At 33.8% G+C, this 14,365-nt stretch overlaps 2 protein-coding genes across 3 annotated transcripts in view; both read right to left on the reverse strand.

Moving 5' to 3' along the window:
- LOC123645020 (serine/threonine-protein phosphatase 4 regulatory subunit 4) overlaps positions 1-10,646 on the reverse strand; it is a 52,580-nt gene extending 41,934 nt beyond the window's left edge. Inside the window, exons 1-4 of the mRNA XM_045561515.1 lie at positions 10,487-10,646; positions 9,907-9,980; positions 7,436-7,542; positions 6,526-6,633 (exon numbers count right to left, since the gene is read on the reverse strand). Coding sequence (XP_045417471.1) covers positions 6,526-6,633; positions 7,436-7,542; positions 9,907-9,980; positions 10,487-10,607 — 410 coding nt within the window. The 5' untranslated portion in view covers positions 10,608-10,646. The remainder of the gene's footprint in view (positions 1-6,525; positions 6,634-7,435; positions 7,543-9,906; positions 9,981-10,486) is intronic.
- Positions 10,647-13,383: 2,737 nt separating this feature from the next.
- The window catches only part of LOC123645025 (serine/threonine-protein phosphatase 4 regulatory subunit 4-like), a 43,933-nt gene continuing 42,951 nt past the window's right edge, over positions 13,384-14,365 (reverse strand). The window contains exons 4-5 of one of the 2 annotated variants that reach the window (XM_045561522.1): positions 13,860-13,963; positions 13,384-13,755 (exon numbers count right to left, since the gene is read on the reverse strand). In XM_045561522.1, coding sequence (XP_045417478.1) covers positions 13,692-13,755; positions 13,860-13,963 — 168 coding nt within the window. In that variant the 3' untranslated portion in view covers positions 13,384-13,691. Of the gene's footprint in view, positions 13,756-13,859; positions 13,964-14,365 lie in introns of those variants that run through there. The other variant, XM_045561528.1, reaches the window with a different exon arrangement.

Consider the following 14,365-nt stretch of genomic DNA (forward strand, 5'->3'; position numbering starts at 1 on the left):
ACTGGAGACCATTTCTTCTTGGTAAGGTATTACAAGAATGGAAAAACAAACACCATAGGTGCTCAATACTAAATTGGAAGTAACTGATCAACACTTATGTGTACACATGGAAGTAAAACTCAAGGGAAATCAAGCAGGTTGGAGGGCGGCGGAGGGGATGGGTAAATTCACACCTAACTGGTACAGTGCACACTAACTGGGTGAAAGGCACACTTACAACTTTAACTCAAAGTGTACCAAAGCAAATTATGTAATCAAAATGCGTATACCCCATAAAGTTCTAAAATAAAAAAATAAAGGAGCATTTTATATGTTCATAATCAAAATTTAGAAATCACAAAAAGTATAAAAAGTAAATTAAAATCATCTATAACACTCAGAAAACTTTGGAAGTTTCAATTAATTTATAATCTATATCCTTCCAGATTTTCATTTTACTCATATTATATACATCTTCTTTGGGCTTCAACTTCCCTGTTTGTGAAAAACAAGTACTGTCTATCCAACAGGATGGTTGTGAAGACAGTTAAGTTCATATATGTAAAGTACTTACAATAGTACCTGGCACAAAGTAAACACTGTATTTATTCTCTTACCATTATTTCATAAATTTTGACACAAACATCTAATTCCTTAGAATCATTTCTAATAGAATAATATAGGTAAAAGAATAACAAAATTTTGATATATATTATAGAACTCAAAAAGATTATAAGTTTATGTTTCTCCCAGCAGTACATGAAGATGTTTCCTGCACCCTTGTCAATAATGCAGATTTCTCATTAACTTTTACAATTTCATTGACAAAAGTAGTTTACTTGTTTTTGCCAATATCTCATATTATTCAATAACTATCTACTTAATTGCCTCTCTTACCAAACTCTAAGCAACTTGAAGACAGAATAATTATCTTCTTTCACTATTACATCATCCATATGCAATCCATTGCTTACTTATAATAATTGTTCAATATATGTTCATTAAGTGAATACATTTCTCTGTATTACTTCAACTAACGAGGCTGAACTAATATATGTTTATTAGCCACTTGTTTATCTTCTTTATGAAGTGTATGTTCAGTTCCTTTGCCCATTTGTCACATTATATAAGTTTAAGGCATCATGGCAGACCATATATGATGCAAATATTTTCTCTCTTTCATTAGTTCTTCTTAGCAAACTGGATTATAGCTTTGAGTAATTTTTTTCAGGAAGTAGGTGTGGGCTGTATACTGCCTAAATTAGAATATTCATGAAAATATCTTTTTCTTGCTTTCATATGTAAATCCCATACTAGCTAGGGCAGAATTCTAAGTCATGCTCCTCTCCACTAAAAACCCTTCTGACATTTAAGGTTATGGAACAGAAGTCTGAGAACAGCCTGATTCTATTATCTTTGTAGGAGCCTAGTTTCACCAACCTAGATGCCAGTAATTATAATCTAACCCTTCCATGATGTTATAAGGGGTAAAATGAAGGGTCATGGATAGCAAGATGAATGAAACGGCAAGCTTGACCAGCTAGCCAACCAGGAATTCTAGGGTCTGGCTGTCTGATATAAATTTGCCCACGTGTTGGCTAAACTTTGGTGTCATCTGATGGTAGCTGTGTGTTCCAGCTTAAATAGTGATGAAGATGATTCTGAGTTCTATGGTTGGCCAGGACAGCAGGACAACAGCAGCAATTCAAGGAACCTTCTCATTTGTTTGCACCTTTTACATTGACCTGCTCCGATGGCCTAAAGAAAACACTAAAGACCCAGTCATCTCCATTTCTCTTTTCACAAGATGAAAGTGCCTCTAGTGTTCTTGCTCAGCCCTCACCTACATGTTCCCCCTCTGTCAATAGCCTTTCAATCTGACAAAAGTCAAAAACACGGCAGAGGATAAGAACCATCAATCCTATCACATCTGAATTTGAATTACTGTAAGGGCTCAGTGCATTTTCTCACTAAAACTCAAAAAATTAAAATATAAAGATATTAGCTTATTTGACTAATATTACCTACTATTTGATGAATTCCTTCAATCTTCAGACTCAGGTCTTGAAAGAAGTTTTCTTCTACCTTGTCTCTACTTACTGCATTTCTGTCATATAAGGTGATCACTTCATCATGAATACCAGCTGTTTGTATGTACAGTGGTCCCCAACCTTTTTGGCACCAGGGACTAGTTTCATGGAAGACAATTTTTCCACAGACCAAGGGGGGAGGTGTTGCGGGGGTGTTGTGGGTGGGGGGAAAATGGTGCTGAGCTCAGGCTGTGATATGTGGCCCATTTCCTAAATGCCACGGACCCCAGGGGTTGGGGACCACAGTGTTAAGATCGTTCTTCTCTTTACTACATATCTAATATCTTGTCTCTAAGCAATTTTATACATTTATCCTTTTCTTCTGAATTCTGAGAGAGCTAATTCATCTTCTAAGTCACTCCCTGACTACAGTTTCTATCAGTGCTTAACTGTTTACTATGCTTATTTGAATTTTTCCATTCCATTTTTAATTTCCTTTAAAATATCTCTTAATTTTAACCAGATTTTTTATTTTCTTCTTCCTTGGCAACTTTCTCATCTCACTATGTCTCATCATCAAATTTTCAATCTCATTTTATAGCAGGGAGGTTTTCTAGAATTTTGTTGAAAATAAGTAGATGGCTTATTAATTTTCTATCAGAGTAAATTTTAGTTTTTTATTTTGTTTTCCTGATTGTTATTAGCTATAGTGAAGAAGAATTTAGGTAAAATAAATCATCTATTTCAAGTACACACTTATTGATGAGTCTTGACAGTTGGGAAACACCTGGGAAACTGCCACCACAATCAAGATACAGAATGTTTCTCATTCCCAGAAGATTCCACAATCTGCCTCTGACAAGGGCAACCACAGATCTGCTTTTACTTACTATAGATTAGTTAGCATTTACCATACAGTATATATTCTTTTGTCTGGCTTATTTTCCTTAACATCCTGATTTTGAGATTCATTCATGATGTAATACTGCATGTGTCAGTCTTCATTCCTTTTTATTGCTGAACAGTGTTCCATTGTACAAACGTACCACATTTTGTTAGTACATTTACCTGCTGATAGACATTTGGATTGCTCCAGTTTTGGCTACCAAAAATAAAGCTGCTATAAACACGTGTATACAATACAATGCTTGGTGTGGACACATATTTTCACTTCTCTTGGATAAATACTTAAGAGTGGAATGGCTGGGCCATACAGATGTATGTTTAGCTTTTCAATAAATACCAATTAGTTTTCCAAAGCATTTTCACCATTTTACATTTACCCAAGCAGTGTATGAGAATCCCAATTTGCTCCAAATCCTTATCTACACTTGGTATTAACAGGTTTTTTAGTTTAGTCATTCTAGTGAGTGTGTAGTAGTAACCTATTTTTTAACTTGTATATCCCTTTACGATTAATGATGGTGAATATCTTTTCACATACTTTTTGGTCAATGTGTATTATATCGTTTTTTATAACAAGTCTGTTCAAATGTACTGCTCATTTCTCAACTGGGCTGTTTGTAAGAGTTTTGCATTATTGAGTTGGAAGAGTTCTTTACATATTCTGGGTACAAGTCATTTGTTTGATATATGTGTTATGAATGATTTTCCCACTCTGGGCCTCACTTTTTATTTTAAAGAGCAAAAGCGTTTGTTTGTTTTTTTTTAATAAAGTCTAATTTGTCACATTTTAATTTTACAGGCTGGGCAAGGTGGCTCATGCCTGTAATCCTAGCACTCTGGGAGGCCGAGGCGGGAAGATCACTCGAGGTCAAGAGTTCAAGACCAGCCTGAGCAAAAGCAAGACCCCATGTCTAATAAAAATAGGAAAAAATTATCTGGACAGCTAAAAATATATATGGAAAAAAATTAGCTGGGCTTGGTGGCACATGACTGTAGTCCCAGCTACTTGGGAGGCTGAGGCAGAAGGATTGCTTAAGCCCAGGAGTTTGAGGTTGCTGTGAGCTGGGCTGACGCCACAGCACCCTAGCCCAGGCAACAGAGCAAGACCCTGTCTCAAAAAAAAAAAAAAAGAAAAAAGAAAAAAAAAGTAATTTTACAGTTCATGATTTTTAATTAAATAATCTTCACCTAACCAAAAGTCAAAGATTTTCTCCTATATTTTCTTCAAGGAGTTTTATAGTTTTAACTTTTGTATTTAGATCTGTAATAGATTTCAAGTTAGTCTTTATGTATGATGTGAAGGGAGGGTCAATGTCCAGTTTTTTTTCTCTTACGAATATCCAGTTATTCTAGTGCAGGATTTTGAAAAGATTTTCCTTTCCTCATTTAATTGCTGTAGCACTCTCTTAAAGATCAACCGGTCATATATGTATAGGTCTATTTCTGACCTCCCTCTTCTGTTCCACCCATCTATATATCTCTTTTGCCAACATTACATTCTTTTGATTACCAGAATTTTATTGTAAATCTTGAAATCAGGCAATGTTAAGTCCTTTGTCTTTCTTTTAAATTGCTTTGGCTATTCCAGGTCATTTGCATTTCCTTATAAATTGTAGAATCAGCTTTTCAATTCTACGAAACAGTCCAATTTGGATTGAGATTGCATTACATTGCTGGATCAATTTGAGGAGAATTGACATTTTAGCAATATTGAGAATACTGAGTCTTCCAATCCATAAATATGGTGTATATGAATTTATTTGTTTTTAAAAATTTTCTCTCAAAACTGTTCTGTGGTTTTTCAGTGCAGAGATCATGCATATCTTTTATTAAACTTATTATAAATGGAATATTTGAATTTTTATTTTCTGAATATATTCTTCTAGTGTATAAAAATATGAGTTTTTCATACTAACCTTATATCCTGAAACCTCAAGACTATTTATTAGTTTTAATAGTTGTTTTGTAAATTACTACAGACTTTCTATGTAAACAGTAATGTTATCTACAAATAGAAATTGTTTTACTTCTTCCTTTCAGATATTTAGGCCTCTTAGGATTTTGTTTTCTTGCCTTATTTCAATGGCTAGAACCTCCAGAACAATGCTGAATAGAAATGATGAAAGAAGACATCATTGCCTGGTTCTTAACTTATGGGGGAAGGTACTAATATTTACCATTAAGTATGATGTTAGCGGCAGTTTTTCCTATATGCCTTTTATCAATATCAGATTAAGAAAGTTCCCTTTATCCCATAGCTTCCTGTGAGTTTTTATCATGAATGGATATTGAATTTTTTCAGATATTTTTAGGAATTTCTGGTTATCTTGTTTGTCATATCACCAGCACTAGAAGTTTGATCAACTTTGTCAAAAGTATGCTCTTCCTCTTCAATTTGAATGCTATGTTCTTCCCCTCTGCCGCTGGAGGATCTTTTTGTAGATCCTATGTTTGTTTCTTTTATTTTCTTCTTTTTAGTCATCCCTGATCAAGGAGAGGAGAAGTCTATTCAATGCTGTTGTTTTCCTGTAATGAATGTGACCCAAAGTCTTAAATAGTGGCCCAGATTTTTCAAAAATTAACAATGGTACAAATGGTCACAACATGATTGTTCTTACTTGTGAAACAAAAAACCAGATGAAATCAGTGCAACTTCTGCTAAAAATAAGAGGTGCCAGAACAAAAAAAAACTATTTCCCAGGATGGTTTTTAGATAAGACTCCCTTTAATATCATACTTATAGCTTGACATGGGATCAGTTTTTATAGGCGAAAAGAGGAGATTGGCTGCCTTATTCCTCCTCTTCGTGAGCTTATGCAGAGAGCAAGGAGAGCAACAAAGTGCAGGTAGAAGCCTGGAGCTGCACAGGAGACACAGAAAAGCTCCCATCAGAGCACAGTTGATCCTCCATATCCATGAATTCCACATTTTTGGATGCAACCAATCATGGATGGGAAATATTTGGGGAAAAAATGATGTCTGTACCGAACATGTACAGACATTTTTGGTCACTATTCCCTACACAATACAGTATAACAACTATTTACATGGCATTAACATTATATTATTGTATTAGATATTATATGTAATCTAAAGATGGTTTTAAGTATGAGAGGATATGAGTAGGTTATTTGCAAATACTACACCATATTACATCAAGAACTTGAGCAACTATGGATTTTGGTATCCACTAGAAGTCCTGGAAACAATCCCCCATGGATACCGAGGGACAATTATAATCCCATTTGAAATGAACCAATTCTACAGCATAGAATAGCCAGCCAAAAGAAATGCTACAACTATATTCCAAGCATCATTTATATTGGGACATTTTCACTTCCTGGATCTCGGTGTTTGGAATGATAACTAAGTAACTAAAGTGAGAAGAGAAGAAATCAAAAGTAACTGAAAGCCTACCACCATGCTAAGCATATTCCCCTTTATCTTGCTTAATCCAGACACATGAGGAGGTACTTGTTACGATCATTTTTAAAGATCATATAAAGTGTAGCCTTTCAGTGGCATGCTTTCATGGAATACATGAACAGAATATGCTTGCCTGACAATCCCAAAATAAGACTATGGCATAAGTAACTGAAAGTATACTTACCCAATGCCCTGAGCTATATTTTCTAATTGCCGACACATACAAGATCGAACTTCATAGTCTACATCTTGACAGAGTGATTTTACCAGGGGAAGTATGTCCCTTTTGATGCTGATGAAGCAGAGGAAAGAAACATGCAAATGGGTGAGTGTTTCCAAATAATTAATATTTTCAAACAATTATTATCAAAATCTTATCTTAAAAATAATATACTTTAATATAAAATTTTAGAGTTTAAAATGTGTTTTAACATAGGTTATTAAATTTGGATGTTATCATCAGCTATTTGTAAATTATTTACATGATAAGGTCTTTTTAAAATAATGGTTAACTTTGGATTTGCAGCTGAATGTCTATAGCTGAGACAGCATGCTATAGCAGTACCATATGTGATTCTAGCAACCATCAACCAAAATATTCTTCAACTTTACATGTAAGTCTTGTGTCATAATTATATAATATCTCATTCCTTCCATTTGGTATTTATCATCTGGGCAAAGAGTAGCATATGAATTATAAATGTGCTCTACAAAATAAGATAAATTATTCAAAATAAAAATTCATAACAATAATGTAAGAAAGCAGAAATTCTATTTTTATGCCATGATTACTGATTTTGAAAGTAAGACAATGCCCTTTTATCTTCAAAAGTACACTTAGTATGGAATGGGGAAGACTAAGACAAGAAAAAGGAAAAAAGTTAACCTTATCAATTTCGAAAAGCCATGAGATTGAGAAGAAATAGGTAGTCTGAATAGGTAGATTTCTGTCTGAGAATTCTATAAAGTTGAAATAACTAAACTGGTATACAGTATAGAAAAATATAAATCTAATATAAATGTTAATCATACAGTCATTACGCATTTCAAGTCAATTTCATAAAACAGACAAAAAATTATATATGAATACTCACATATGGGCATCAAATTTGTTAGTCAATTTTCCTAAAATTTTACAACTAACTACACGAGACTGGACAGTTTGGGAAAGTTGTGCCTTGGACACAAGTGGATTCAAAATCTAAAAAGAAAAGATTTAGAGAACAAATTCATAAACTTTTATACATTCTTGCCAATGTCAGCTATTTTCTTCAAAGAGTATTTTAATGTTCTAAATTTTTTAAAGAACCTGAATTACAATTTGAGGTATATGATTTTTTATAACCTGGATCACTTTATCTTCTATTGAAGATGACAAATTATGCAATTAAAAACAATTAAAACAAAAAACTGAAGTAAAGTTTATGGTGAATTCTGCAATGATCTGTATGTACAGATAAAAGTATAATTTTGAAATATATATTTTAAAAAGAAAAGTGCAAAAATTACCAGATACCCTGAAATTTATTTTATCTTTATTCCATATGGATTAATTTTATATTTATCCTAATGAGATCAAAAACATTACAGCTTCAAATAAATCATACTAAGTAATTCTGTCATTTGAATACAACAACCCAGGTCTGACACTGTATTATGTATATACTGGGCACTCAAAATCTCAACAGCACGATAAACTGTAAAAAATCATGAAGATCAGACTCTGATTCTAGTCCCAGTTCTTTAGTTTGTCCAAATAATCTTGCTATTTCTCATCCCCAGGTTTATAATCTACTTAAAATGAAGATTAAAATGTTATACTCAGATATCTTCAAGTTCTAAAATTCTATGCTTTTAATAAAAGGGTCAACTAGTTTGTTTTCTCTCAACAAAGTATCCAGAATTACTGAATACATAATGAAAAATACAATTTAAAAGTGAAAGGTTTGAAATAAAATAAGATACATACTTAAAATCTTAAAAAAAAACACATTAAATAATATATGATATTCTGGAGTAAAAACTACATTCTACTGCATATCACTCTTCAAAAAATACAAATACCACATGTCTACATTACATTCAACATTTAAATACGTGCAATCATCTAGATGTTTGGCATCAAGTACACAAATATCCTTATAACTGGATAAATCTTCCCATTTTTAAGCAATTATTTTGGTAACACGATAGAACCATAAAATGTATGAGGGCAAAGAAAGGACAAAGACACTTAATGAAATCAGTAGAGGACATTTCAATGACTGATAATTGTTTTTTTCAACCACAACATGTCTGGAAAGAAAGAAACACAGGGATAATGTTCAAAGAATATAAAATCATTCTATTAGAGGATAAATTTCTTATCTATTTTTCCTGTTCTCTCATCTTAATTTACTTAAAGCCTTTAGAGAAGGGTATACTGCTCCATGCTGAAAAATTTTTTTTTTTTTTGACACAAAGTCTCACTCTGTTGCCTGGACTAGAGTGCCATGGTGTCAGCCCAGCTCACAGCAACCTTAAACTCCTGGGCTCAAGCAATCCTTTGCCTCAGCCCCCTGAGTAGCTGGGACTATAGGCATGCACCACCATGCCTGGCTAATTTTTTCTTTTCTATATATTTTTAGCTGTCCAACTAATTTCTTCCTATTTTTAGTAGAGACGGGGTCTCGCCCTTGCTCAGGCCGGTCTCGAACTCATGAGCTCAAAAGATCCACCCACCTTGGCCTCCCAGAGTGCTAGGATTATAGGCATGAGCCACTGCGCCTGGCCAACAATGCTGAAAATTAATAGGCAAACAAATTGGGAATTATATTTGCAACAATATTTGCAAGTATAACAAAGGATTAGGAACCTTTATAGGTGATCAAAAGGTAGGATCAGACAATTCCAAAAGAATAAACATAACTGATATAAATATAATGTATGGGAAAATATTCAATGGCATAATAACAAAAAATTTGGGCACATCAAATTAAATTGGAACACTAGTGCGGATAAAAGTCCAGGAAAACAGCATTTTCACGTATTATTACTCAAGAGCTTAAGATGTATCAATGCCCTCTGACCCAGTAATTCCTTTTTGGAAGCTACAGTTTAAAGAAATTAACTGAAAAGCAGAAAAAGTTCTCTGGAGATGTTCATTAATGCCTTATTTTGATAGTAAAATTTAACCCTGCAAACCTGCTTAAATGCTTAACAAGTAAAATATTTTGTAGCTACTACCAAATGAGTTTGAAATAATAGAGGAAAATAATGCTAAGTGAAAAACAACCATATATAAATTCAACATGATCACTAATATACCAAGCAGCAACCATATATGTGTGTGTGTGTATACATATATATATGAATGAAAAAAATCTGAAAAGAAATACATCAGAATCTTAAAAGTGGCCAAGTACAGAACTATGAACTATTTTTCTTCTATTTTCCATATTACTTAAATTTTCTACAATGTACATGTGCTGCTTTCTGAATGGAAAACTTTATTTCTTTTCTAAAAATGATTTTTGTCAAAAATCATAAAAATAAAAAGCCTTAGAGTGACTTAAAAAAGTATTACCTCATGCCTTAGGGTTTCTTTTGGCAATACTTCTATAACAGACAGAAGAGTTTCCAACCATGCATTGCTGACACCTGATTGACACAGATGTAAAATGCTAAATTAAATGTCTCACAAATTCAGTTTCAACTCAGCCATTAATACTTACAATAGCATTTAATGATAAAATGGAAAAAATTATTTTATTACTATTCTAGGAAGTTTCTCTATTATTTTCTCTTAGCCAACATCTAGAAAATTTGTATATTTATAAAAATAATATTAGGAAGATATCTCTAAAGCAAAGTGTTCTTTTTTGCTGTATAATAATACTATAAACATAAATGTTGTAAAAAGGAAAAAGAAAACTAAGAAGAAAGTATAAATCATAAGATAAACTAATGAGACTTCAGCTTTCAATAATAGTGAATTTTGTGGGTTTTGCGAGGAGACAGCCATGACTAGTTTAAGTCATACAAGAGTCAACTCAACTCTTGAACAGCACAGTTATCCTCGTCAGGCTAACAGAATTCAAATAACCTTATGGCCATATACGAGAAACAATAAACAAATACATAATTAAGCACGCCAAGCCCCTGACCTGTGTCTCTGTGCTCCAGATGCAGTAGAATCACCTGGAGGAAGGAGTGGGCATATGCATGGATCGACACCGATTCTTCCTGCAGAATGGTCAAAAATGATACCGCAGCCGTTAACTGCATTTCCACTCCTGCAACATGCAGGACTTCCTGTGTAATCAGAAAGAGTTTGCTATTTACATAATGAGAGATCAGAAATTATAATTTTTTAAAAATCCAAGATTATATAAACCAAACATAATCATAGTCCACAAAATTACTATATATGACCTTTAAGGATATGTATTTCTTCCTATCACTTTATTTAACAGAACTACATTAATCTGCTGATCATTTAACTCATTAGACTACATAAAATCTGAATGTCTTAGGAATTTATAAGATAAAGTAACATTTCATTGCTTTATTGACTGAAAATTATAAATAGTTCATAAACCTTTAAACAATAGAGTAGGCATTTTTGATAGATTTCAGTTTCTATTTTGCTGTTTATATTATACAGTTTGTCATCCTACCTAGAACAATGTCAAAGCTCAAACAATCATGTGTTTTCATTAATTGTACTTCTGCTTCAACAACTAAACATTATACATTCTACTATAAAAAGGAATATACTTAAAAGTGTGCAAATGTATCTTCCCCTTTAACAACTGGTAAGAACATAAATTACCATGAAGTAAACAGTTTTTAAAAAAGAAATTCTTAAATATAAGAACATGTTTTTAAAAATTATATTCATAGCCACTTTTGTGCACCATTTAAAGAATTTTAAAATACATATTCAAAATTAAAGCCTACGTAAGAATATTAGTTTTCAACACATCAACAAACTTTTAAAAAAACTATCTTTCTAAATAAGCCCCAAAGATATTACTTATACTTCTCTAAAAGTGTGTGTGTCTATATGTAACATAAAGGCAGCTAAAAGTATTATTTGCTCAATCTATTAAGATAATTATTAATATGAGAATTTCCTTTGTATGCCTATTTTATAACTAATATAGTAAAGTTAGTAGAACGACATGGAACTTATAGTAATAAAACAAAGTTTCACATCTATGATCTTAGGAAAATTAATTTTTCTTCATTATTTCCTAGTGTATGGTGTGAATTATAACACTATCTTGATAGAGATTTAAATCATTTAAATAGAACTTTTATGACTTACCAACTTATTGTTCAAAATGAGCATTTAAATAATGACCATTGTATATCCAGCTGTCACCTCTCTACATTACCCTTGGATATCTAAGTAGGAATCTCTTAACATCAGTTAAGGTGTTCACACCTTAACTGATCTCCCCCCAAAACCTATTCCTCCTGCAATCTTCCTCATCTCAGTAAATATTAAATGACAACTCAGCCCTTCCAGCTCTGCTCAGTCCAAAAACTTTGGGTCATCCTTAACTCTTCTCATTCCCTTACTCTTCCTGATCAAAAGACCAATAAATCTTGAAAGGATCCTCCTTCAAACCAGATCCAGAATCTGACCACCTATCACCTCTACCACTACTGCCCTAGTCAAAGCCACCACCATCTCCAGCCTGTATTACTCTAATAACCTTTAGCGAGTCCTTGATTTCATCACTGCCCCTCTACTATCTATTCTCCATGCAGCAGCCAGAGAGATTCTTTTGAGAAATAAGTCAGATTGTGTCATATTTCTGCTCAAAACATTCTGAAAGCTTTCCATCTTACCCAAAGGAAAAGTCAAAGTCCTTTATTAAAAGGACTTATAGGATCTTTTCTCAATTCCCCCTTTTCCCAGATTTCCACAGGGCTGGCTCCCTGACCTCTTTCAAGCCTCTACTCAAATATCACCTTTTTAATGAGGCCTTTCCAGTGAACCTACTTTAAACTGAAAGCCATCCCCTTACACCAGCTTTCACCACCCCCTTTACAGGTTTATTCATCACCGTCAGCCAACACATAACATATTCATTTGCTTATGGTCTATCTCCCACAGCTGTACCACGAGCTTCATGTACCCTCATCTCCTAGCACACAGTAGGCATTCAGTAAGCAATCTCTTAAGCAATCTGTGAGTGACTAAATGTCTGTCAGCCTTCCACCTACACTTTCTGCTCTTGATGCTCTCTCCCTTCAAATACATTTTCCACATCTCCTAAAAGGTGGTTTCAAGAGATTTTGAGGTGAGTCCTAAAAATCAGGGATTGGCAAAATTAGAAGACAAAGCAAAAATGAGTCACACAGAAATGCATTCTCAATCCTCTTATCACGTCCACACTGCCACCTTCTACCCCAGCATCCCTGTAACCCTGATTGAGACCATATACCCAGACTCCTTGATTCAGCACAGTGGGACACTGCCAGGCACCATGATAGGACATAACATACATATTTCTGCAGCAGAAGAAACAGACTCAGAGGAGTATTTTTCTGAAGGCCAGTGGGCTAACTGGCAACTCTAACTACTCTTGTCTGCTAGATGGCAAAGCATTTCTCAGCACTGAATTCTTCCCCACAAATTCTGCGCTTTCATTTCCATTCGTCATGTATCAAGGCATGGTTTAAATCTATCCTAAGCCTTCATGGGGTAGTGTGGGAAATCTGGCCATGGCATTTGCTATGGCAAATGTTTGTGTTCTATGATTAATTCCCAGAAAATCTATCACATATTAGGGTGTCTGATTGGGCGGGGAGGTGGGTTGTTCTAAACTTCTGTATCACATGCACAAATTTATTTTACAATTTTTTTTCTTGGCTGGGAGAAAAAGAATGGAATGTTAAGGCATAAGCAGAAACAGCAATTGGTCTGTGAAATAAACCTTCCCATACCCCCACGTTTTACTGTTTCGAAAACAAACATTTGTTCCACACTAACAATTTTGGATTTGGAAAACACTTTAAGAAATTTGATGTGGCCAGTATACATCACTTACAAGTTTAAAAAGGCACAGCTTTTATTTAGAAACAGAAAGGACTTTGTGAGGAATATTAAAATAAATTGTGAGGGCCACGATGTACATTCCAGTTCACATGAGTTTGTTGTTTTAAGTTCCAAGAGATGCAATTCTGCCCCCTCTTAAAGCCATTAAAGTCCTGGGTTTTGTACATATGGATACTTTATGCAAAAGAAGAACATGAGAAGCTCTCCAACTTCATATCTTCTTACTGTATTACTTAGTCTTGACTCCCGCAGCAACATTTGCCCCAACTATTTTGCATATAATTTTCGAAAAATCCTCAAGTCTTATCAGGATTTGGGTTTTTCTCTTGTTGTGCTGACTTCAACATCTGGGACTGTCCACTGTTAAGAAACCAGCACAGACTAAGAGACTTTATCACTGCTAAAAATCAATTGATTTCTAAACATTTTTCTGAAACATAATGCAATAAGAGTTTGATACTTACCAATAAGTGTTCTCCTCCACAGAGTCACACCCTCTGGACAAACATAAGTGAGATCCATACTCTCTGGATAAATAAGTGTGCATCCTCATGGACCTTGGAAGACACTGAAAAGGAAATTCCTCTATTGCTTAAGTGTATGCCTTAATGCCAGTTACCATTTCTCTTACATACTATTACATGGCTGGCATCCCAACTTGAATTCCTCAAAAATGAAATGAGACATTTTATTAATGAGTTAATGGCACATTTCAAATTTAAAAAACTATGCCCAGTCAAGAAAGGAAAATGTACTAGACACTTCTGTGTTTAAATTCATTCTTTAGTTAGCATGACTGGTGCAACAAAGCACTTTGTGAAAACATAAATAAATTCCTTGTAGAGAGGGAAATAGCTTTGTCTCCAAAAAACCTGCATTATGTCTAAGAAGAAGATTTCTCTTTACAATACACAATATAAAGAAGCATTAAATAAATCACTGGCTTATTCCAAAAGAGTAAATATTCTGG

Source organism: Lemur catta, chromosome 1 (assembly GCF_020740605.2).
Source record: "Lemur catta isolate mLemCat1 chromosome 1, mLemCat1.pri, whole genome shotgun sequence".
Classification (NCBI taxonomy): Eukaryota; Metazoa; Chordata; class Mammalia; order Primates; family Lemuridae; genus Lemur; species Lemur catta.